General features: G+C 35.4%; 1 protein-coding gene across 3 annotated transcripts in view; it reads right to left on the minus strand.

The window, feature by feature from the left end:
* Positions 1-21,583, minus strand: part of bicdl1 (BICD family like cargo adaptor 1) — a 60,416-nt gene extending 38,833 nt beyond the window's left edge. For all 3 annotated transcript variants that reach the window (XR_007828314.1, XM_051117910.1, XM_051117909.1), the window contains exons 1-2: positions 20,777-21,583; positions 14,730-14,945 (exon numbers count right to left, since the gene is read on the minus strand). Coding sequence is in view for 2 of the 3 variants with exons in the window: in XM_051117910.1 (XP_050973867.1) it covers positions 14,730-14,945; positions 20,777-21,175 (615 nt within the window). In the remaining variant the exon portion in view is untranslated. The remainder of the gene's footprint in view (positions 1-14,729; positions 14,946-20,776) is intronic.
* Between the last annotated feature and the right edge of the window lie 5,012 nt (positions 21,584-26,595).

Consider the following 26,595-nt stretch of genomic DNA (forward strand, 5'->3'; position numbering starts at 1 on the left):
TCTAAGATTCCCAAAAAGTATAACTATTTTTTTTAATTGTAAAAACATTCCTTGAATTTTAGCGAACATTCCATTGTATCATTTTTATCATTATGGAAATGTTACTTTTGAATGTCCTCTGAACATTGTGAAGTGTAACATTTAAAAAAAAAAGTTTAACCAAAAGTTTCAGAAAAAAAAATCCATGAATGATGTATAAATAATGTTTATGTGCTAATGCTTTGAGAACATTATTAAAAAGGCAACATTGCACAATAAGGGTCCATTTGTTAACTATGTTTAAAGGGGTGTTACATGTTGTTTGAACATTAATGTGTGTTGGCAGTGTATGTACAAATCTACTCTATAATGATAAAAATCCATGCAGTGATTTTTAATTAATCTGTAAAGATATTATTCCCTTTTTCAAATCGAGCCATTCTCAGATGCCTGTCGGAGGACACTCCCACGATAGTTGATTGACATGAGCGTCTTACCTAAAATCAGTTGTAACAGTCCAGCCTCCATGTTTTGATGCCGGAGCAGGGACGTAAGTTAGAAAAGAATTGAGCAATTGAGGTGTTTTTCCGAGCCGATTGGTGAGAATTTTTAACCAAAGTATATTAAAGACTTTTCATTAAGACCCTAAAGAATCATATCAAGTTGTGGAAAATGGGCATCTGATGACCCCTTTAATGCATTACCTAGCTTTAACTAACAATGAGCAATCCATTTGTTACAGTATTTATTAATCTTTGTTACCGTTAGTTAATAATACAGCTATTCTTTGTTAGTCAATGTTAGCTCTGCTCCATTAACTAAAATTAATAGATACAACTTTTGATTTTAATAATGTATTAGTAAATGTTGGAATCAACATTAGCTAATATTAATGAATGCTTTAGACATATTTTTCATTGTTAGTTTATGTTAACTAAACCAGTGTTATCAAATGGAAGCTTATTGTAAAGTGTCCAGTAAAAATGACATAACTTTGAACAAACATTTTGTTAAAGGGGTCATCGGATGCCCATTTTCCACAAGTTGATATGATTTTTTAGGGTCTTAATGAAAAGTCTTTAATATACTTTGGTTAAAAATTCTCAATGGTAGTGTAAAACAACACCCTTTTTACCTTGTCAAAATGAGCTCTACAAAAATCATCTCATTCTGGTCGAGGCTGCTTTAAATGCAAATGAGCCCTGCTCACCCCGCCCCTCTCTTCTCTCTGTGGATTGACGAGCCTGTTTACTTTAGCTGCTAAACTAGCTAACTGGCACATTATTAGAAAAGGCGATTGCAAAGATTCAAACCCCTTATACTCACTTCTGCTGTAAGTGAAGCTGGATCATGAATGATTTGCGCAAACATAGACGCATTTATGTAGATCAGGAGCCGCATTCCTTTCACAAACAAATGTAATCCACTGCATCTTCAGTGGCTCAGATGTCGGGAGTAAATGACGACCACTATGTTCAATATTACATTCAGAAACACAACACCTCAATCGCTCAATTCTTGTCTAACTCACATCCCTGCTCCGGCATCGAAACATGGAGGCTGGACTGTTACAACTGATCTCAGGTAAGACACTCATGTCAATCAACTATCATGGGAGCAGCCTCTGTCGGTGTAACGCCACAACTACAGGCATCTGAGAATTGAAAAAGAGGATATTATTTTTACAGATTAATTAAAAACCACTGCATGGATTTTTATCATTATAGGGTAGATTTGTACATACACTGCCGACACACATAATGTCCAAACAACATGTAAAAGTGAACTTAGCATCCGATGACCCCTTTAAAAGCACACAAATGAGCCGACAGTTGTCATACAGAACTATAAAATAAAAGCACAGCAGCTCAGATCATTTCATCTTGAAGAAGTTGATGAAAAATGTTGGTGTTTGAGTTTTTGATCACAAACTGGTATCTTGGAAAAAGTCTTTTACCCAGGAACCTGATTTAATCAGGCATCTCTAGTGAATCTTAATCGTAATTTTCTTTCCCAAAGGATCTAACATCATTCATGGCATTTAAAAATGAAACATAATTACATTTGCAGCACCTTCACGAATGATACTAATCAAAAAGCCATTAGTCATTTTGGTGTCTGTCCATTCAACAGTGTCATTTCAGCGTGAATCGTGTCTGAAGGAGCGCTGATGAATGTGGGCGGAACTGAAGAAGGGAAGCTCTCGCAGCTCAACATGACCCACGGCACATGGCAAATGCGCGGCTCACATGCCGGCCGTTTTTATTGAGCCGCAGGCGCGTCACGTGGAGCGTTGTGTCAGATCGGTGAGGTTGCATGTTCATTTATGACTGTGGATCCTACTTTGAACAACAAGAAACTACTTATTACAGTTGTACAGTATACATCATTTAAAATGCAAATTCACAATGTCTTTGTGCTTTATTAGTTATAAGTTCCACGGGGCATTGGAATGAGGAGGGGAATCATGTTCCCATGGTAACACATGGAATTGAACATAATATTTGGGGTTGCCATAGCGATATGTGGGAATAGTGATTGGTGGTGATGATTTCCCTTAGTCATACTGTCAGAGGAGGAAACCTGTGACATTTCTGCAGTATAAACTGGAGATACTCAGATGAAATGTCAGGCTGCTGGACGGTTCACAAGGCAAATCACAAAATAACCACTCCACAGTGATTTTATCGCATTTAAAGAGTGTTGGGAGCGTTAAAATTGCTTTTCTGTAACCCAGGCAACAGCAATATGATAAAACACAATGGTTTTTGTTAATAACTAGTGTTGTCTAAGGCATCGGTATACTAGTGGTGATGAAAATGTGATCAGACTTTTAACATTATGTATTAAAGTATCATGTACTAACATGATATTCAACCAGAAATTACAATTTTGTCATGATTTACTCACCCTTGTTTTGTTCCCAACCTGTATAAGTTTTTTTTTTTTCTGCTGAACACAATGTTAAATATTTTGAATAATTTTGGTAACCAAATAGTTGCTGGTAGCCATTGACTTCCATAGTATGCAAAATAAAATAATAATAAAATATCTTTTTCTGTGCCCAACAGAAGAAACTAATACAGGGTTAGAAAACCATGAGGGTGAGTAAATCATAACAAAACATATATTAATATATACAGTAATCTTTTCACATCAGACAGGAATAAACCACCAAGCCAGCCTGAACTCCCTAGCAACCATGAGGATCTATTGTATGTATATGTTGGATGTGTCTGTGGATTTTTTGTGCGCATTTGTGGACCGCTGTGCACATGTGTGGATCTCTTGTGTGAATTTGTGGATTGCTGTGCATGTGTGTGGATCTCTTGTGTGCATTCGAGGACTGCTGTGCACGTGTGTGGATCTCTTGTGGACTGCTGTGCACGTGTGTAGATCTCTTGTGCGAAATTTGTGGACCGCTGTGCACGTGTGTGGATCTCTTGTGCGAATTTGTGGACCGCTGTGCACGTGTGTGGATCTCTTGTGGACTGCTGTGCACGTGTGTAGATCTCTTGTGCGAAATTTGTGGACCGCTGTGCACGTGTGTGGATCTCTTGTGCGAATTTGTGGACCGCTGTGCACGTGTGTGGATCTCTTGTGGACTGCTGTGCACGTGTGTAGATCTCTTGTGCGAAATTTGTGGACCGCTGTGCACGTGTGTGGATCTCTTGTGCGAATTTGTGGACCGCTGTGCACGTGTGTGGATCTCTTGTGGACTGCTGTGCACGTGTGTAGATCTCTTGTGCGAAATTTGTGGACCGCTGTGCACGTGTGTGGATCTCTTGTGCGAATTTGTGGACTGCAGTGCACGTGTATAGATCTCTTGTGGACTGCTGTGCACGTGTGTGGATCTCTTGTGCGAAATTTGTGGACCGCTGTGCATGTGTGTGGATCTCTTGTGCGAATTTGTGGACCGCTGTGCACGTGTGTGGATCTCTTGTGGACTGCTGTGCACGTGTGTAGATCTCTTGTGCGAAATTTGTGGACCGCTGTGCACGTGTGTAGATCTCTTGTGCGAAATTTGTGGACCGCTGTGCACGTGTGTGGATCTCTTGTGCGAATTTGTGGACCGCTGTGCACGTGTGTGGATCTCTTGTGGACTGCTGTGCACGTGTGTAGATCTCTTGTGCGAAATTTGTGGACCGCTGTGCACGTGTGTGGATCTCTTGTGCGAATTTGTGGACTGCAGTGCACGTGTATAGATCTCTTGTGGACTGCTGTGCACGTGTGTGGATCTCTTGTGCGAATTTGTGGACTGCAGTGCACGTGTGTAGATCTCTTGTGCGCATTTGTAGACCGCTGTGCACGTGTGTGGATCTCTTGTGCACATTTGTGGACCTCTGTGCACGTGTGTGGATCTCTTGTGCGAATTTGTGGACTGCAGTGCACGTGTGTAGATCTCTTGTGCGCATTTGTGGACCGCTGTGCACGTGTGTAGATCTCTTGTGCGCATTTGTGGACCGCTGTGCACGTGTGTGGATCTCTTGTGCACATTTGTGGATTGCTGTGCAAGTGTTTGGATCTCTTGAATGCATTTGTGTACTGCCGTTCACGTGTGTGGATCTCTAGTGTGCATTTGTGGATTGCTGTGCATGAGTATGGATCTCTTGTGCGAAATTTGTGGACCGCTGTGCACGTGTGTGGATCTCTTGTGCGAATTTGTGGACCGCTGTGCACGTGTGTGGATCTCTTGTGGACTGCTGTGCACGTGTGTGGATCTCTTGTGCGCATTTGTGGACCGCTGTGCACGTGTGTGGATCTCTTGTGCACATTTGTGGATTTCTGTGCAAGTGTTTGGATCTCTTGAATGCATTTGTGTACTGCCGTGCACGTGTGTGGATCTCTAGTGTGCATTTGTGGATTGCTGTGCATGAGTATGGATCTCTTGTGTGCATTTGTGGACTGCTGTGCACGTGTGTGGATCTCTAGTGCACATTTGTGGATTGCTGTGCAAGTGTTTGGATCTCTTGAATGCATTTGTGTACTGCCGTGCACGTGTGTGGATCTCTAGTGTGCATTTGTGGATTGCTGTGCATGAGTATGGATCTCTTGTGCGAATTTGTGGACTGCTGTGCACGTGTGTTGATCTCTTGTGCGAAATTTGTGGACCGCTGTGCACGTGTGTGGATCTCTTGTGCGAATTTGTGGACCGCTGTGCACGTGTGTGGATCTCTTGTGGACTGCTGTGCACGTGTGTGGATCTCTTGTGTCTTTTCACTGAATACACCAACTGCATAGCAACCCCCTGACAACATACTAGCATCTCCATTTTTCCATTTCTTTTACTGGGTTCTTAACTCGGCTCAAGTCATATGCCCCAGCAGGGATTAGAGATTTTCTTCTTTTTAATGCTCTATCAGCGCTCCTGCTGTCTGAGCACAGCATCAGTGCATTGTGGTGATCCCACAACCTGTTACCGATGTTGCTTTGCCATTAATTTCCATTGCAGTGTACCAGTGAACATATAATCAATGCGACCATTTATTAAGGCCTCAAAATCACCCCATCTTCGTAATGAAATGTAGGCGTATTTTGTTGTGTGTCCATCCCCCCTCACCTCTCTCTCTAAACCTTTGTAATGTAATTAGTGAAATGCTTCTCTCTGATCAGATTAGGCTGCTGGGGTTCAGGCGTTTTTGACAACCCCCTGCTTCTAGACAGACGTGTGTGTGTGCGCAACAGAAAGCATCTGTCCAACACAACACAATATGTTCAGTACATTAGCTAAACATTTATGCTGTCTGTATTTGCTAAGCTTTACCTTCTAGCTGCTCTACCTTATTATCTAGTTATGTTGTCCTGTATGGCAAGCCATTTTAACATTTAATTATTAAAACTACTAGTATCTAGTATCTACTAGTACTTTTTTTTACTAGGTACTATTATTTGTTCCATTAAGAACTACTGCTTCTGCTTGTTAATAGTGCTTATTCTTTAGATACTAGTATCTTCTTAAAGATACTAATACTCATTCATTGGATACTATAATTTATTAGATACTAGTACTTATTTCATTAGTGACTAGTATAGTGCCTACTGTTCTGTTCTTACTAGTAACACATTTTAAATTTTGCCATTAAATTCTAGGGGATCTGTCATTCAAATATCAACTATTCAGTTCTGATTAGTATGTATTCCTATAGTCACTAGTATATTTTTAAACATTACTTGTAAGTCTTCATAAGTCTTCAGAAACTAGTATATATTTATTAAATACTATTACTTTTCATTAGATACTTGTACCTATTTAATAGATGCTAGTCGTTATTCATTAGGCTCTAGTACTTATTTATTAGACACAAGTATCTTTTGTAATTGTTACTGGTAACAAATCTTAGACTAGTCACAACTGCATTTTTAACTTGACTTAACTTATGTTATGACAAGTAAACTAAAAATGTTACTAGTAAAATGAAAAATCTTAATAACATTTGGAATAAGCATTAGTATCTAATATGTGTACTAGTATCTACTGAATAAGTACTAGTAGCTAAACAGTAAGTACTAGTACTTTTTACTAGTATGTAATAAATAAACACTACTATCTATTGAAAAGGTACAGGTATCTAATAACAGGTAATAGAACCTAATGAGTAACCACTAGTATATAAAAAATATTGTACTAGTCACTATTGAAATACATACTAGGCCAAACAAAATGTGTTACTAGTAATAAATTAAATAGTTACTGGTCACTATTGAAATAAGTACTAGTAACTAGTGAATAAGTACTAATATCTATTTAATAGGTGCTAGTACCTAATGAATACTAGTATCTAATCTTAAGTACTAGTATCAAATGAATTAGTTCTAGTATCTAAGGAATAAGTACTATTTCATCTTAAGTACTAGTATCAAATGAATTAGTATAGTGTCTAAGGAACAAGTACTAGTATGTAATATTAAGTACTAGTATCTAAGGAATAAGTACTAGCATCTAATATTAAGTAGTATCTAAGGAATAAATACTAGTATCTGAGGAATAACTACTAGCATCTAAGTACCAGTAACCATAGGCGGATTAACCATATAGGCAATTGGGCAAGTGCCCAGGGGCACCACATCCATGGGGGCACCACGCAAATAAATTTTCTCCGGTAAGACAAGCGATGTATTCTCAAACGTCTGTTTAGCCATGGCCTATATATACCCTTTCATCAGAACGTACTAAGTCCGCTGAATATTTTGTTGAAAGTTTTTTTTTTTCTTCTGCTTGAATCAGTGGATGCGTGATCTATCGCCAAATTCACACAAACTGCATGAACCCGTGCGCTTTAGTTTCGACGCCTATATATTACTCAACCAGATTCTATAAGCATGCGATGCGGTGCGTCGCGAAACTCCCGCCTCTTCAACTTAAATTAAAATGCCTCACTTATATATATGAGAGCGTCACCCTTGCGCTTTCACGTTGTACTTTGCAGCCGTTAACAATCAAGAAAGGGGCAGAGTGTAAACAAGTGAGTTTGTAAGTTTTATTTTCGGTTCAAATTCTCATAAAACTATGTAGCTATATACAGTGCTTAGCAAACTTATTAGACCACCTGTCAAAAACTTCTTTAGAAATAAAAATTGTATTGTCATTTATTAGGGAAATAACAAACGACTAAATTGTCTTTATTCACACATAATAACCCAAAACTAATAAACTAAATAAATAAATATTTAATTTTTATTCCTTTTGACTCCTTTGGCCTTGATAAAAGCTTGCATTCTTGCTGACATTGTTTTAATGCACTTTTCCACAGTCTTTGTTGTTACTGACATCCAAATAGTTTCTAGTTGCTCCCAAAGACCTGCTTTTGATTAACCTTTTGTGCAATCTATCTTTAAATCCATTCAACAAATTCAACATCCCAACAATAATTATATTTTAGCATTAGAAACACTACTTTGAATAAAGATCTTACACATACTGGTGGATTAACCATTACAGAAACATTACAAATGATTTTGGTCATCACCAATACTTAGTTTGGGGCAGCTGTGGCACAAACCTTACATTGGGTGGTGGTCCAATAAATTTGTTAAGCGCAGTCAGGAATGGGCAGTATTTCAAAAACATGTATTATGTATTTAAATACTTTTTAATCTTAGTATTTTTGTATTTTCAAAATACATAAAATACTTTTTGCCAATCAACCTCTTTATTAGACTGCTGATTTCCTATATCAACAAGTAAACAAAATACTAAATACAAAAATACTACGATTAAATGTATTTAAATACAAAATACATTTGACTTTTCCAAAGGTATTTAAATACAAAGATTCAAAATAGTATTTTAAATACAAAGATTCAAAATAGTATTTTAAATACATGTATTTGAAATACTGCCCATTCCTGCAGGAAATCAGCAGTCTAATAAGGAGGTTGATTGACAGAGTATGTTATGTATTTTGAAAATACAAAAATACTAAGATTAAATGTATTTAAATGCGATTTTTTTCAAAGGTATTTAAATACAAAATAGCATTTTGTATTTTAAATACATGTATTTGAAATACTGCCCATCCCTGCAACAAGACAATGCACTCATTGTCACATTTCTGGAAACACCCGTTTTACACCTTTCTTTGAAGGGAGTAAAACAACATTTTGTAAATGAATGAAAAATGAACTGAGGACAATAACGACTCTAAAAACACTATCCACACTTTCTCTGTTAGCCATGGAGTCTGATGAGATGAGCAGATTGGATTATTATTATACCTGTAACAGTTGGTTTCACTAGTTAAAACATATTTGAATTTGATCTAATCTTAGAACACTGTAAAAAGTGTTAACCTGATTTTGTAAGGATTTCTACTTGATCTTAAAATGACTTCTGTTGATGCAGCCCTCTGTTATCAGATAAGTTTATTAATATGAAATTCTGCAAATAATAAAAGTGTGGATGGAGTATTGGGGGAGGTGGTGGGAAGGGGGGCACTTTAGGTGTCCTTGCCCTGGGGCACCAGAGAGTCTTAATCCTCCACTGCTAGTAACTATTTAATAGGTACTAGTATTTCATGAATAAGTGCTAGTATGTTTTTAAAAGTTACTAGTAGCTAAAGATAATCACTAGTAGCTAATGAATAAGTACTAGTACTTGATGGAACAGATACTAGTAGCTAAAAATAAGTAGTGGCATGAAAATAGATACTAGTACGCTTTACAGATGAAATGTTAAAAAGGCTTGCCATAGTCACTGTCTCTCTAGAAGATCATTTTTTTGCTCACTTATATGACAACTTTTATATGACATTTCTCATAGAGAAATAAAAATGCAGTTGTTGCATTTATTAAAAATATAGTACTATAAAATCATATTGACAAAAAGTCTTGCACTTTAAGACATTTTTATATCTTTTCTGAAACGTTTCTTTACGGGTTTTCTTAGAAGAAACATCCGAGAAGCATAATATTCTGTTTTCTTATAAGTAATCCCAATGCTATTAATGATATCTTGTTTGTAATTTTCTTCTTTTTCAGGTTGTTGTTGTATATGTAAGTCATCCCACAGTTCTTGCTGTCCTCTCTTGCTCAGTTTCAGTCAGCTGGACGTAATATTTTTGGTAAAGAGGATCTGGATTAAAGCCTAATCCCACCTGAGTTCATCCATGTGTCTCTCTACCTTATGTCACTTCCTGTCGATTGTCCCACAGAGGGAAGGTCATCTGAGTCTGCAGCTCTAGATCCATTAGCAGATTTGTAGTTATCTCATATTCAGAGCCTCTTTCTTGCTTTAAAGAACATCACCATCCGCAGCTGACTAGCTTAATTACTTAAAAAATTCATAACACTACCGAAGTTGCCAAGACAAACCATGACCCCTTACTGCAAGTCACTGGCATATATTTTGCTGGAATACATGACCATGTGGTCAAGATTTGACCACAAGATTTGTTCTAGTAGTTAGATGATAGATGTTGTAACTGCACCAATTAAATATAAAAAAGCATTTTTTTTCAATTGACAGCCATTTAAAATTTGGTGTATTTTAAAACTGGCATGGTTATTATTAGTTAATAAAACTAACAACAACAACAACAAAACAGTGGATAAAAGGGTTTCGCAATTTATTTTCTGTCCATTATTTTCTGATAACATGTTGGTGTTTTTGCCTTCAGCTGGAAGCCCTTGCACTGCCAGTCCTGATTTGTTTATCACCATCAATTCTTCTTCCATTTGTGTGTGAATATTAATAGCATCACATGTGCTAATGACAGGATGTGTATTGTGTGTATGTGTGTGTGTGTGTGTGTGGGAGTGAATGAAACTGACTAGGACTGACAGTGTTAAAGCATGTTATGGACAGCTGCAGTAAATCTGAACGTTAAAGTCATTAAGATTGAAGTTCAAAGCGGTTTGTCAGGACGACACTGCTGTTTAGATACAGGAAGAAATTGTTGTTTGACCTCAGCTGTGTCAGTGCCACAACACCACAGCCGTCCTGGGGCAAAATCAATGAAACTCAATGAGAATTCAACTACGCCTGTGAACAAGAGTCGCGCACAGAACCGCAACCTAAACTCAATGTGGCATTTAACCTGCAAATCTCAATTTCCTGTCAAATCAATAAACCCCAATTTCCTATCATTGCTCAGAAACAATGGTCTTCATTTAACATCAGCTATTCACAAAAAAAGTATGTGATTATGTAAATCCTATTTACTGATATCAAGAAATATATATTTATATTTTATATATAAATTATGATGCAAGTTTTCCTTCAACCAGGCCTGTAACAATGCAGTGATTCTTAATCAATGCTATATAAACATTAGAAAAAATTTTACTACTTAAAAATTAGTAAAACTTGAACTAAAATGGACATGAATTTTGACAAGGCGTAGAATTTAGTAGGGATGCTAGGGACATGTCCCTACCAATATCCAGAGACTACTAAATTGTCCCTAGCAATAATTTTGGTCAAAGCGTTAAATATATGTAGGCTATGTGTAACCACTGTTGTTGTAATATTGGCCACATCTGAACTAGGTCATACAATGATATTACCTGAGAAGTTAAATACGCTAGAAAACGGCACTTTCAAGGATGCACATTTCAGACATGGGAAGAGTAAGAACGTATGTGACCCTGGACCACAAAACCAGTCTTAAGTCGCTGGGGTGTATTTGTAGCAATAGCCAAAAATACATTGTATGGGTGAAAATTATTGATTTTTATTTTATGCCAAAAATCATTAGGATATTAAGTAAAGATCATGTTTCATGAAGATTTTTTGTAAAATTCCTACTGTAAATATATAAAAACCAAATATTTTTGATTAGTAATATGCATTAGTAAGAGCTTCATTTGGACAACTTTAAAGGTGATTTTCTCAATATTTTGATTTTTTTGCACCCTCAGATTCCATATATTAAAATAGTTGTATCTCGGCCAAATATTGTCCTATCCCAACAAACCACACATCAATGGAAAACTTATTTATTCGGCTTTCAGATGATGCATAAAGCTCAGTTTCAAAAAAATTGACCCTTATGACTGGTTTTGTGGTCCTGTGTCACATATAAGGTTGTCAAAGTGTTTAAAACATATGTGCACGGTTCAGTTGAATGATAAGGTCTAACCTCTTTAACTTTGTTGTTATGCTGTTTTGTGTTCAGCTATTTTTTTTTTTTTTTGTTACATCAACTATCACTCTATATAAACTAATACAATCAGATATAATATTTTCTCAAATATTTATTACAATACTGATACAGTAACATTGAATTTGTGAGATAACTGTTTTCCTATCAAACTGTCACCAACTGAACTGCAGTGCTCACACTATTTAAAATTGTGAATTAAGCTACAAACTTGATCATAATGCACAATGTTTACATTTAACATCTATTTTGAGGTGCAGCTCATCATTTTAATGGAGTGTTTTCCATTAGGTTAGCAGTAAACCGGTTACCTCACCTGAATATGTTCGTAGATTTGTGTTGGATGTTATCTTTGGAATGGAAATACTGCTATTTTATTTGTAAACATCTTACTTTTTTCGCTTATTTCAGTTAATTTAATAAAACTATCCAGTTAAGCCAGTAGTAGTACTGACAGTCTCATGTAAACATGGCTGAAGACGCGAAATCATGCGTGACTTTAATCATTCAGTTCAAGCTATTCACTAGCAAAAAACAGATCAAAAGAGCCATTTATTTTCGAATTTCGTCATCATTTATAATGCTTTTAAAAAGCACATATAGTGATGAGAGAAACTTAGCTTTTCAAAACTCTAAAACGGTTAAACCATTGGGTCGCAATATGATTCATTGTTCCGAAGTGTTCCGTCACGATACGGAACACGTATCGTGAATCATTTGAATCAAAGTTGGCCTTAAAAACGTGTGTCGCAAATTATTTGATTTAGGGGTGGAGCCGGTTCGCGAATCATTCGATTTAGATCGAGACTTGGCGTATCGTGGATCATTTGAATGGGTTCGCAAATTACTATTAAGATTCGGGAGATTTTCGAAACTCCAATCAGTTATGCTTTGCAAAATGATTTAGTCTTCCGAAGTACCCCAAATCGGATCGCAAATCATTTGATTTAGATCGGAACTTCGGAATCATTTAATTCATCAGGACTTCAGAGGGCGGTTCGCAAATCTTTTGATTCAGATCGGGACTTTGGTGAGAGTTCGCGAATCGTTTGATTCAGATCAGAACTTCGGAGCGTGAATCGCGATTCATTTGATTCAAACTGCGAGTTCAGAGCATATTGCAAATCTTTTTTCTTATTATTTTTCTTTTTTTTAATTAAACAGTACAAAACATACTAAGGCAGTACAGTTATTTAAAAAAAAAGGAAAAAGAAAGTATACACAAATACAAGACCATGGTTTTAATATAGTGAAAGTGTAATAACGTTTTAGGATTAACAGCACTTTGGATAGTTTCCATATAGTTGCCTAGATGAACTCTTTAAAACATCTTTAAAATGTATTTATTTATTTATTTATTTAAATATATTTTTTCAGTATGGTTTATTGCAATTAATTGTTCGCTCCAAGAGTTTACAGAGTTGTTTTCCCCTGCTGTCTGCAACACTGTCAGAACAGACCTGTGGCACATTTCTGGGTTAAAAAATTGTACAAACATCTGTACATATTAAACTACCATAAACAGCCACAGGTGATTCAGGCAAAACTGCAAACTGTGTTCTGAAATACAGTTCATATTATCGAAGAGATTCTGTCTGCTGGCCAAAACACATTGAAGCGTGACAGATTTTCAATTCAAAAATTGTGCTTTTGCAAAGTTTACTTCTTTATTAGCCTCATTTATTGGGCACAGTTTAAAGATATCAGTGAATGTCCTTCAAGGTGGCCTTGCAAGACTGTCAGACAGGTAGATTGCATAATTTTGAGCCTCACAGCTGTTGAATTATTGAAAGCGGACCAGAGCGTAGAGTAATTTTGATGAGTTTGCGTAAGGTAGTGTCTCAGGAAGGTGAGGGGAAACTCTCTGTGCCGTAGCATGAAATTTATTCATAGCATGTGTGTTGTTTTCCACTTGTCTCTGTACGGATTTCCAGCCCGCCATAATCAATATTTCAATTCAAAGAACGACCGGAATAATCATTCTGGCTTTTCTTAAGCACACTGCTTTATCAATATGCATTTTGGACAATGAGTTCCATGCAGGCTGTGTGTGTAGTTGCGTTTGTACCGTAGTTAAGGCTCAGGGCTGCTAACCAGTAGGTTTCTGGTTTGATCTTCATAAGGAATAAACCATAAGCCATTGCCAGGTTACCTCAGGTTACTCTGGATTGTTCCTCTAATAACTTTATGGCATTTTAAATTGTATAGAAAGTTTTATCCAAAGCTTACAGGACGTGCGTTTTATCAGTGTTCATGCATGGAAATCTTTTTCCTTTCCTTTTTTTATTTTAAACCATTTGAATATTTGATTGCATATATTTATATTAAATATAATTTTTCTTTCTTTCTTTCTATGTATTGTTTATTTTATAAACAATTGTTATATATATATATATATATATATATATGATTATTTGCATTATTATTATTTTCTTTCTCATTTGAATTCATTTTATATTGCATATATTTAAATTTATATGAAATATTTATTTCTTTATATATTTTAAATATTTATAAAAAATGTGCCTTGCCTTTTCTAACACAATGCTCTACACGTATATGTACAGAATAGGGGGGTGCAAAAATGACAAAAAAAGATTTTTGAATTTTAAATGAATTTTGTTGATAATGATAATTAGACAGTATTTTGCTGAGCATGTTATTGTGCTGGTATATATAAACTAAACTACACTAAACTATATAAACTAGTGCATTACATATATTTTTTATTATATATATATATATATATATTATTATTATTATTTTTTTTTTTTTTTTTTTTTTTTGAATTATTTAAAATGTTCAGTTTTATTTTTCTTTCTCTTTACCATGACTATATAACACCAATTGTGCATGAAATGTGCTATATAAATAAATGTGCCTAGCCTTTTTCTAAAACCACAAGTGTATCTACAGAAACAGGCTACATTCTGTCAAAGTCACAGAAACAAACCCCAGCCAAAAATAAAGAAAAACACTGCTATAGAGCAACTGGACAAGCAGCAGGCTTAAAGTTCTCAAAACATTCCTTCATCATGAAGTTCAAGGTTTACAGAGCTGCTTTCTGGCAAACCTCTCCTTTGCTTGTTTATTTGCCTCAATCTGACCCAATGCAAACAGTAACCATGTCAGGCCGAACGTCTCACTCACCCTGCTGAGCTGCTCCAGCAGTCGATGGTTTTGTTCTGACAGTTCGCTGATGGCTCGGCTCTTGTCGCGGTCGGCCTCACGCAGCTGCACCTGATGTCTCTCCAGCTCCCCCTGCAGGTGTTGCACATCTGTCTCCAGTTCGGCCACCCGGCCTTCCCACTCACCCTCACGACTCTCCAGACGCCGTCGCAGCTCGTGCTTCTCCTGCTCCAGCAGCTGAAGTAGAGGAAATAAGGTTATTGACATATATTGAGGATATCGCTGGATTTACCGAAGTTTGCCAGGTTAATGGCATCAAATCTTTAATAGATATTCCTAGTTTTGTTTAAGCTACTTGGCAGAAAATTAACTAGTAATATAATAAAACTACTCCTGATTTAAACAACAACAGTCAAAAAACATTTTTTTTAAAAGAAATTAATACTTTTATTCAGCGAGGATACATTAAATTGATCAAAAGTGACATTAAAAACTTTTATAATGTTACAAAAGATTTCTATTTCAAATAAATGCTCTTCTTTTGAACTTTCTATTCATCAGAGAATCCTGAAAAATAAAATGTATTACAGTTTCCACAAAAATATAAGCAGCACAACCGTTTTAATATTGATAATAATCAGAAATGAGCAGCAAATCAGCAGTTTAGAATGATTTTTGAAGGATCATGTGACACTGAAGACTGGAGCATTGATGCTGAAAATTCAGCTTTGATCACAGGAATAAATTATAATTTAAAAACAGTATAATAGAAAACTGTTTTTTTAAAACAGAGATGTCATAAGAGATGACTTTCATAAATCATTAAACAAGGATATTTTTCAAATATAGTACATTTGGACACAGAATTTAAAATTAAATTAATTCAACTATTGTGGCATCAACTAATTTAAATAACCCTGCCCCTAAATGACATATAAAACAGCAGCATACACTCTCAGAAAAGAGTTCTGTCACTGGGGTGGTACCCTAAGGTACAAAATTGAAAATGTACAAATATGTACTTTTAAAGTACTATTATGTGCCTTTAAGGTACCAATATGTACTTTCAAAGTGCTAAAATGTACCTTTAAGGTACTAATATGTACTGTTTAGGGGTAGGTAAGGTACAAAGATGTACCTTTTCACTTTTGTACCTTAAGGTACCACCCTAGTGACAGAACTGTACTTTTTTTTTCTGACAGCGTATGATTGGTCGCATTATATTTTGATCATGCACTCTCAGTAAAAAAGGTACAAAAGATATCACTGGGGTGGTACTCTTTCACAAGTACTAAATTGAACCATTTACATACTAAAATTTACCATTTTAGTACTAATATGTACCTTTAAGGTACTATTCTAGGGATTATTATGGTACAAATTTGTACCTTTTGAAAAGATAGCACTCCAGTGATAACTTTTGTACCTTTTTGCTGAGAGTGTATGGTCTTAGTCAGTGGTGGACGAAGTACACAAGTTGAGTACTTGAGTAAAAGTACAGATACGTATAATAAAATATTACTCCAGTAAAAGTAAAAGTGCTCCTCTTTCAATTTTACTCGAGTGAAAGTACAAAAGTACCCGATTTTTTATGTACTTAAGTAAAAAAGTACTGATAGATTAATTTTGCAATTTTAAATAGGCTACTTAATTGAATTTTATATTAGCACATATTTGTTTTTATAATCCTACTGCTCAAAAAACCTGGGATTTTCCCAAAAAATCCATTTTTGTTGTTGATATGGACTATGTTGACGAAAGTGATATAGTAATATTCAATGTGTAGCTTACACTGCAATGTACCGAGACAAAACAGATTTGACAATCATATTTTCAACAGTAAGAAAAAAAAAAGTGTTTTAAAGCTTGTTTTGCATAACGTCACGGTTATATATGACATGAGAATAAGGCCTAAAGTTAGGGAGAACATTTTAAGGAAATATTTACATAATGATTATTTCCTTTCCTTTGATAATTACTGTACTTACCATGATCTGAACATCACATCCTTTCTTTTTCCCTCGGATGTAATCTATCTAGGTGGTTGAATAAAAATATGTGGACTTTATATCTAAAAATGATCTCAACTTAGCACCAGCAAGCAGCTAGACAGTTAGCATCAGCTAACAATATTTACTTATTTTCAGTATAGTTAAATAAACATTATATCTGTCTACTCTAGCTGATCCAAACAATATAAACATTTATACTGTTGCAAAACAATATATAAACAGACGTCACGTAGGGCTAGCATTTTAATAAAACTGCTAACGTTACATCAGCGAGGACTATGAACGTGCATGAGTTATTTTATTTAGCTGTTATTACAATTTTTCGTTTTTGATGTGTCTGAATTCAAGCATTTCAGTGCGCTTAAACAGATCACCTTTTACAGCAGATGTAATTCACAAACAACGGACAGCTTTGACCTAAATATGATTTTCAGTTATAATAATTAATACGAAACAGAGATGCTCACAAGTCTCTGAGCTAGAGTCCAAGTCAAGTCTCAAGTCTCTGAGCTAGAGTCCAAGTCAAGTCTCAAGTCTTTCAGCTAGAGTCCAAGTCAAGTCTCAAGTCTCTTTATTATATTAAGTCTCTGGTTATAATAAGTGTTGCATCACGTACAGCGACCCATCCAACACTGCATAGCTATATATAAGGAACTCAAAGCATGTAATATGTTATAATGACTCCTTTATCTATTAGCATACAGTATCAGCTTTGATTTTGGTATATAATCAGTGTAAACAGGCTATTGCAACATGACAAAAACACCAAGAATGCTTTACTTTTAAGTTAATATCTGTATTTTGCCTTGTAGCATGAACACACAGTACAGTACAGACCAAAAATTAAGAAAGACCAAATATGGTCAAACATCACATTGTGCTCCTAATTTAAAAAAAATAGTAGCACAATCAAAATTTTAGGAGCACATTCTAAACAATAATCCAAAAATCTGATAAAAAAATTTGCCTTCCCATTATGAGGTGATATTTGACTCCTTAAAGTGATTTACAAGGGAATTTAACTTTTGTTTTTACCTTTTCATATGTTTAATGAGGCTCAGAGGTGGCAGAAGTGCAATCATATTCCTAAATTCATTGTTGAGATTAATGTTTTAAATCAAATTGTTTTAATACAGAAATGTTAAATGATTTAAATAACTGCCAGCAGGTGGCGGCAAGAGACTGATTTAATTACTGAATCATATCATTCATTTGATTCGTTCGAACTGCTGCTTCATTTAGGAATAAAGAGTGACTGTCTTTATGAATGAGAAATTGAATCATTTCACTAGATTCGTTTTAAAAACGAGTTCATTCATAAACGAAACACCGCTGTGTTTGAATGGAGATGCGCAGCGGCTCAGTTGTGACTTGTTTCAGACTACTTCTGACGACGAAATAGAGCAAAATCAGGCAACAGTGTTACAGTCAGACAATGAAAGTCACTTAATAATAACATCTTGTTTATTTAACTGCTGTATTAAATCAGTATCTCATTTACAAACTCCCTTAAAATTAGTAAAAGCTTAGTTCGCGATATCACAAAGCTCTATTATAATCAATGACGCTGTCTATACTGAATCTTTTATCCTCATATCACATATTTTGCATTGAGCACTTCTTCTGTTTGGGCCGTCTTGTTTGAAGTTTTAAAATCCAAAGCTAACGATGAATGGCACAGCAGTCGACATGTTTGTTCGTTGTCCTCTCATGTGTGGCGGCCGCGCCTAAAATAAAAAAATAAAAAATGTGTGGCCGCGCCCGCGCGCAGCAGATACACGTCGCGTGTTACATGGGCAGGTTATGGGTAATGGAGGGAGTTGAATAACAGCGAGCTCATCAGTTGTTTCCAAAAAATAAACATTGTTCACGAGTCCCGCAGCTCGAGTCCGAGTCGAGTCTGAAGTCTTTCGAGGACGAGTCTCAAACTCGAGTCCCCATCTCTGATACGAAAATTCGACCTTGGTAACTTACTTTTCGCAGCATCGGTCGCGCGCACAAAAGATCTCCCGGTTTTTACTTGTGAATTCATTTGACTGGAGACTCGCTCTAAACGGATCACTTGAATCAATGAGTTGTCGATTCGAGAACAGCTGCAATCGGATCATTCCAATTCGTGAATGAATCGTTTGGTGCGATTGGGGAATCAGTTTAACAGGTTCATTGAAAAGAATCAGTTTGTTCATGAATCAGACACCGCTTGTGCGTCTCAGAGCACGTGATATATTATAAGGAGTAACGATAAGTTTATGAAATGTAGTAAAGTAAAAAGTACGATATTACGCTTTGGAATGTAGTGAAGTAAAAATGAAAGTTACTCAAAATAAAACTACTCCAGTAAAGTACAGATACTTGAAAAATGTACTTAAGTACAGTAACGAATTACAACTACTTCGTTACTGTCCACCACTGGTCTTAGTGGGCCAGAATAAGCTGTAATGTAGTCCATGATAGTCAGACATCTGTATTTCATGGTCTGAGACTTAACGTTCTCATGTCATAAAGGGTCGGTCAGGTTGAGTCCCGGGCACCTCTGAGAGCTCTTGCTATAATTGCAGAAAATGAAATCCGGCACTGATTACGGACCATTAAATCCACTGTGAAGGCTATCAATGCAATTAACTGTTAGAAGTAATTTCAATGCTGATTATTTGCTTTTATAAGAGGGTGAAGGATTCCTCAAATTAGTCTAAAAATATGAGTGAAGAAAAAATAGCGAACTAGGACATAGATTAAGACGAGAGGTTTAAGTCAAAGATGCGAACCGGACAGGAGGGACAGTTGCATGGAGAAGCGCCAGGAATGTGTCGCTCATCTGGCCCTCAGACGACTCAAGAGAGCCAAAGCACATTAGCTTTGCTTGCAGCATCGCTGAAACCTCCATCAGAGCCCATATAGATCTGAACCAGATTCAACTCAGTCAACGTCTTCACGCAGTCCACATTCAGTGACTGTAAACACTTGGGTTACTTGGGAGAAGACATGCCTTATCATTTTTATGACTGTATAGAAGTGAAAATAACATAATGTGAGTCTTAAAACCATTTGCTCTTTGGATTTATGCATATTTTTGTGCAATAAGAAATAGTTTTGAGAACAGCTGGTGTTGGGAACTCTTGAGAAGTTCAGCATGAGGAAGAAACTGGAGATTAACAGTATGAAACTAAATGCATTAAGTGATTATCTTGATTAATAAGTAAAAAGACTAACTGCGTACACATGTAAACAACAACACATGCCTGTGAAATGAATCACAGCACTGGAGTACTGAATTACACTTAAAGCTTCAAAATATACTTGATTATTGACATTTTGGGGGTTTGCTATTCATTTTTCTAATTTTTAGGAACACAAGTAAAGCATCCTGATATGTTTTTTTTTCAATTATTATAAACTATTTTTATTATAAATTAATATTATTTCATATATATATATATATATATATATTTTTTTTTTTAAATTATATGCAACATATAAGTGTACCATTTGTTGTTCTGCCTTTAATTTATGCTTGATTATTTATACATATATTATATACATATATATATACATAATCTAATTGTAAATCAAACTAACAAGCTTTTTTGTTTGTTTAAATAGGCCAAAAATGGGAAAAAAAACCTTGCATGTTGATTTTTATGATTATTCATTATAAATAATTATTATAAATTAACTATTGTATTATAAATTATATATTACATATAAAAACAAGCATTGCAATTTATGTTTGTTTGTATAAATTGTCATACAAAAAAAAAAACTTCCCAGAATGCACTGGGCGCATAAAACATCTGACTGGATTTGTATTTACATTGTTGTTGTCTGTGAGTTTAGGATACCTTAGTTTTTATTTATGAAACCGCTATTTGTTACCTTAGTCTTATTTCTTGTGCCAAGTGTTGGTATTTGTGTCGGAAGTTTTTATTATTAACAGACGTGAGTTGAAACCAACTTGAAAAATCTCCTGGCGGAATTTCTAGCAAGTTCTAAACACTTTTTTAAAATGCAAACCGTTGACAAAAGTGTTGAATTAAGTTCAGTTTTAGAACTTCTCACCTCCAGTTTGTCGTTTAAATCCTTGGTCATTTTGTCATATTGCTTTGTGAGGTCTTGGTTTCGTTCAAGTAGAGCTTTGCCCAGTTTAGCAGCGAGGACCAAGTCCTTCTCTTTCTGCCGGAAGAGCGACAGTAGGTCAGAGTCCTGTCCGCTCACAGGTGTCTCTGAGGCGGATACCTCCAGGTCCTCCTCCCGTTCGCGGGTGAGCATGGCCAGCTCCTCCTCCAGAGCCATGCCGAGTCCCCCGGGCGCGGTGTGTAGCAGCGTGAGGGTCTGATATTCCCCGGCGGAGTCTGGCGAGTTTTGACGGCTGGGATCGAGCGCTCGTTCCATGCGGTCGCTGTCCAGCTGCGGTGGTGCTGAAATCGCGCTGCGCAGATCGAGGCAGGACGCGGACATCGCCGGAAACACGACAGATCGAGCGCTTTAGACCCGGTGAACCCGCTTTAGTCCTGGGTCCAGGTGACCTGCTTGGCGGCTCTGGGTCGATGATAACGCCATGGAAATGGATAAATCGTATCCAGTGTGATTATATGCGCTTTATCTGCTCTCCGGCGACAATCAATTGATCACTGAGCCCAATAAAATCCATTAAGCCTCGGGAATCTGTGTGAAACACTCTCGAGATGGCTGGTCTTCACGTTAACCCCCTTGATGATCACCGTCCAGTCGTCGTGTCCACTCCAGAGCACCGGGGTCCCGGTTATTCCCCATTATTGTCGCCCCTCGCTCACATCCCTGGCCTATACGACACACAAATACACGGATTGCTCTCGTGCGCGAGCCTCCTCCCAACCCCGCGCGCGCTCTCTCTGCGTCCGTGACGTCAGCTAATCAAGCTGCTCCTCGTAGCCGCCCATTGGAGGATTTTGATAACGCCATATGCTATAGAAGAACTGGGTGAAAGACATATGAATGTTGCTGGTGTGTTGGGGAACACAGCATGTTCTGGTTAATGACCTCTCATGGATAAGGTCAAAACTGAAACTGATGTGTCCTTTTTATAAACTGTATTATTTGGTTGACCCAGTATGATTTCATACCAAGATTTTTTCATTTTTTAAATTTTAGTTCTCATATGAATTGGATCATATGGATATGGACTGTGTGAGATATTTGGTCAAGATGCAACTATTTGAAAATCTGGAATCTGAGGGTGCAAAAAATTAATATATTGATAAAATGTCCAAATGAAGTTCTTAGCAATACATATTACTAATCAAAAATTAAGTTTTGATAGATTACTGATTAAAGAAATTTACAAAATATTTTAATGGAACATTGGTCTTTACTTAATATCCTAATAATTTTTGGCATGAAAGAAAAATCAATCATTTGGGCCCATACAATGTATTGTTGGCTATTGTTACAAACATACTTGTGCTACCTAAGACTGGTTTTGTGATCCAGGGTCACATATATATAGATACACACACACACACACACTTGGTACCTTTGTATAAAAGTTATATATGTTCATTTTTCAATAATTAACAACAAAAAACCTTAATTTTTATTAATTAATTATACTGTATGTGTGTATCTAAATATATATAATATGAAAATAATAAGCTAACTTATTATTCATTTATATAGCAATTGAAAAAAACTAAGAAAAATAAATAGAAAGCTATAATATAGAATATTATATATATATATATATATATATATATATATATATATATCACATATTCACATTCACATTTGGTACCTTTGTATAAAAGTTATATATGTAATAATTTTTCAATAATTATAATAATATATATCAAAAATATATAAAAAAAATCTTAATTATAGTCCATGATAAAATCTTAATTAATTATAATGTGTGTGTATCTAGATATATATTGAAAAGAAAAGGCTAAATTATTATTAATTTATATAGCAATTGAAAAGAAACTAATAAAAATAAACAGAAAGCTATAATATCTTGAATATCTTATATATATATATATATATATATATATATATATATATTCACATATTATATATATTCACATTTGGTACCTTTGAATACAATTATATATGTAATAATTTTTCAATTATAACAAACATTTGTTAATTTCTAATAGTGTATATATATATATATATATATGTATATAGATATAGATATATATACACACACACACATACACACACACACAATGTTGGTGTAATAATTGGTGTAATATGATATAATTTTTCAATTTGTGTAATGGATTTTTATATTAAAAAACATTTTGACTGCACGGGATGACTCTTATGACTGTATTACAATAATAAAAATCTAATAGGAATTATTATTGAAATTAATGAGATGACAAATAACCTCAAAAGTAAAATTTCTGGATGTAGATCTGAAGGAAATGTGCACAACTAAAATGCAAAAAAATCTTAATGGCCTCATTATAGTATTTTTAGTTTAGTAAATAGTATGTATGTATGTATTTATTGATTTGTCTTTTAACCCCTTAACTGTAACCCCCATTTTTGAACATACAGGTGCATCTCAATAAATTAGAATGTCGTGGAAAAGTTCATTTATTTCAGTAATTCAACTCAAATTGTGTAACTCATACATTGCCAAAGAAGGTGGCTGTTCACGGAGTGCTGTATCCAAGCATGTTGAAAGAAAGTTGAGTGGAAGGAAAAAGTGAGGAAGAAAAAGATGCACAACCAACCGAGAGAACCGCAGCACTGAGAGGCTTGTCAAGCAAAATCAATTCAAGAATTTTGGTGAACTTCACAAGGAATGGACTGAGGCTGGGGTCAAGGCATCAAGAGCCACCACACACAGACGTGTCAAGGAATTTGGCTACAGTTGTCGTATTCCTCTTGTTAAGCCACTCCCGAACCACAGATGACGTCAGAGGTGTCTTACCTGGGCTAAAGAGAAGAAGAAATGGACTGTTGTCCAGTGGTCCAAAGTCCTCTTTTTTTATTTCATTTCGAAACCAAGGTCCTAGAGTCTGGAGGAAGGGTGGAGAAGCTCATAGCCCAAGTTGCTTGAAGTCCAGTGTTATGTTTCCACAGTCTGTGATGATTTGGGGTGCAATGTCATCTGCTGGTGTTGGTCCACTGTGTTTTTTGAAAACCAAAGTCACTGCACCCATTTACCTAGACATTTTAGAGCACTTAATGCTTCGTTCCGCTGACCAGCTTTTTAAAGATGCTGATTTCATTTTCCAGCAGGATTTGACACCTGCCCACACTGCCAAAAGCACCAAAAGTTGGTTAAATGACCATGGTATTGGTGTGCTTGACTGGCCAGCAAATTCACCAGACCTGAACCCCATAGACAATCTGTGGGGTACTGTCAAGAGGAAAATGAATGAATGAATGATGCACTGTCAAAGAAACCTGGGCTTCCATACCACCTCAGCAGTGCCACAGACTGATCACCTCCATGCCACGCCCAATTGAGGCAGTAATTAAAGCAAAAGGAGCCCCTACCAAGTATTGAGTACATATACAGTAAATGAACATACTTTCCAGAAGGCCAACAATTATTTTTTTATTGGTCTTATGAAGTATTCTAATTTGTTGAGATAGTGAATTGGTGGGTTTTTGTTAAATGTGAGCCAAAATCATAACAATTAAAAGAACCAAAGACTTAAACTACTTCAGTCTGTGTGTGCATTGAATTTATTTAATACACGAGTTTCAGAATTTGAGTTGAATTACTGAAATAAATGAACTTTTCCACGACATTCTAATTTATTGAGATGCACCTGTAGATGCAAAAGTACACTATCCAAACTTAAATTGTTATTTATAATTCATGAACATACATTTTCTAATATGATTTTGAAGTACCATTTCCATGGTAATGCAATGTCAGATTTTAAAATGGGTTTCAACGTATGAATTTTGAGTTTTTCTAACTTTCAGTTGATATATAATTTATGAACATTTCTAAAACATGAAAAAAGCAACGAAAAAAGACTTTTGGTCACAAAGGTCAGAACTCTTGTCATGATTTAGATTTCTGAGGTTCAATTAATCTGTTCCTACATAATTTGTAAAAAAAAAAAAACTGTGGTAAAATATCTATTTAGAAGTCTTAGATATTTCCAACAATATATAGTTTGACATGATTAGATTAAGATTTAGCTGTAATACAGTGAAGTGAACTTAGGTTAAAAGGTTAATTTTTCTGAATGTGGAAATTTTAGGACAATATACACTAAAACAACATCAATGAATGACACATTTACAGCAATGAACACATTAAGCTATTTTGATTTGTGTATTTGTTTATTTAGATATTTAATAATATTTAAGTATACAGTTAAGTATTAATAATTTCAAACTTTAATTGACAACTGTAAACAAGCATGTTAAATGACAGGAATGTAATTATCATGACAGCTCACACTCATGATTTCAGTCATTGTGTTTTGAAAGGGTTTGACCTCATTATTTCACAGTGGGGGTTCAGCATGAACATAAAAACACCAGATTACAAACATTCAGATTACTGAAAACATTCCACAACAGCAGCAGCAGAACATCTGTAGGAAACACAGGATTGCCTTCCACCCACTTTGGCACATCCTAGTGATCAGATGTGCTTGCTGCTTGAGCGTCCAGATCAGATCTCATTTAATCTCAACTCACAGTGTTGGGTTCAATCATCACAATAGTGCAAGACATGATTCGGTGCACTTGTTTTTTAATGGTTCAGTTCCGCTCCTGTAGTCCATAAAGAATGAAAGTTTATGGAGAAACAAAGACTTCACTTGTGGACCATAATATTGACATACAAAGGAAAGTGGGTCACTCATTCCACAGCACAAACCACCCAATCACTGTAGGGTCATTTACTGAAGGATGAACAGCAGAAACAACATGTTTGGAGGAGCCAACGCTTCGGGGATTGAGGCTGCCTTTGTAATCCTTGTGATTAAAGCGCAATCACTCGCATACGAGATCATCAATCTGCTCAGCTTTTGTTAGGAGTTAGCTCATGCACTGAAAAATGGTATCATCATGTGAATGTACAGATTAATTTGTATGCATGATAACACTTGGAAACTAACTGGTCAAGTGAGAAAATAAAGAATGGTAACATTTTGCTTTATGTATAATGCATTATAAAGGTATTCATAATTTATATAAATATTTAATCCGTTATAATGCATTATATCTTTCAGTAATAAATAAATAACTGTTACCAAGGTGTAACAATAAATAAGTTAGTAGTACTGGATTATAAATGTGGTTACCATTATTCAATGCATTATAAGGTGCATAACAAGGCATGCATTTAAATACTTTTTTAATGCAATATTAGGCTTCAAGTAAAGTGTTACGAAAATGTACAAACTTCCTTTATTTGAAAGAGGAAAGAATGAATTAATTTTGGTGTTAGAAAAAGTAAACATACGAGCCATGAGTAAATAAAACATACAAAGGAAGAAAATAGATAGTAAATAAATAAATATATTCTCTCTCTCACTCTCTTTTTTGTTGATAAAACTAAATACATAAATATGAAAATAACAACAGTTATAAATATTTAAATAAAACATAAATAGAGAGTATGTATAAATATTTCTGATAAAAAACATCATATATGCAACTGAATATAACAACTTACAAACTAATAGTTTGATAAATAAATACATTTTTTTTTCAAAACGTCCAAAACAACTTTTTACTATTTTTATCAAGTTAATATATAAATGCTGCTTGCTAAACTCTAAGTAGTATACAGTATATACTGCTTAGTAAGCCAGTATTCCATTGTAAACACAGTCATGATGCTGAACCACAGACATGAAGAACAATACTGCCATCTGGTGAAAAACAAGTGTGCTTCATAAATTCTACAAATT

The sequence above is a fragment of the Labeo rohita genome, chromosome 8 (genome assembly GCF_022985175.1).
Source record: "Labeo rohita strain BAU-BD-2019 chromosome 8, IGBB_LRoh.1.0, whole genome shotgun sequence".
Lineage (NCBI taxonomy): Eukaryota > Metazoa > Chordata > Actinopteri > Cypriniformes > Cyprinidae > Labeo > Labeo rohita.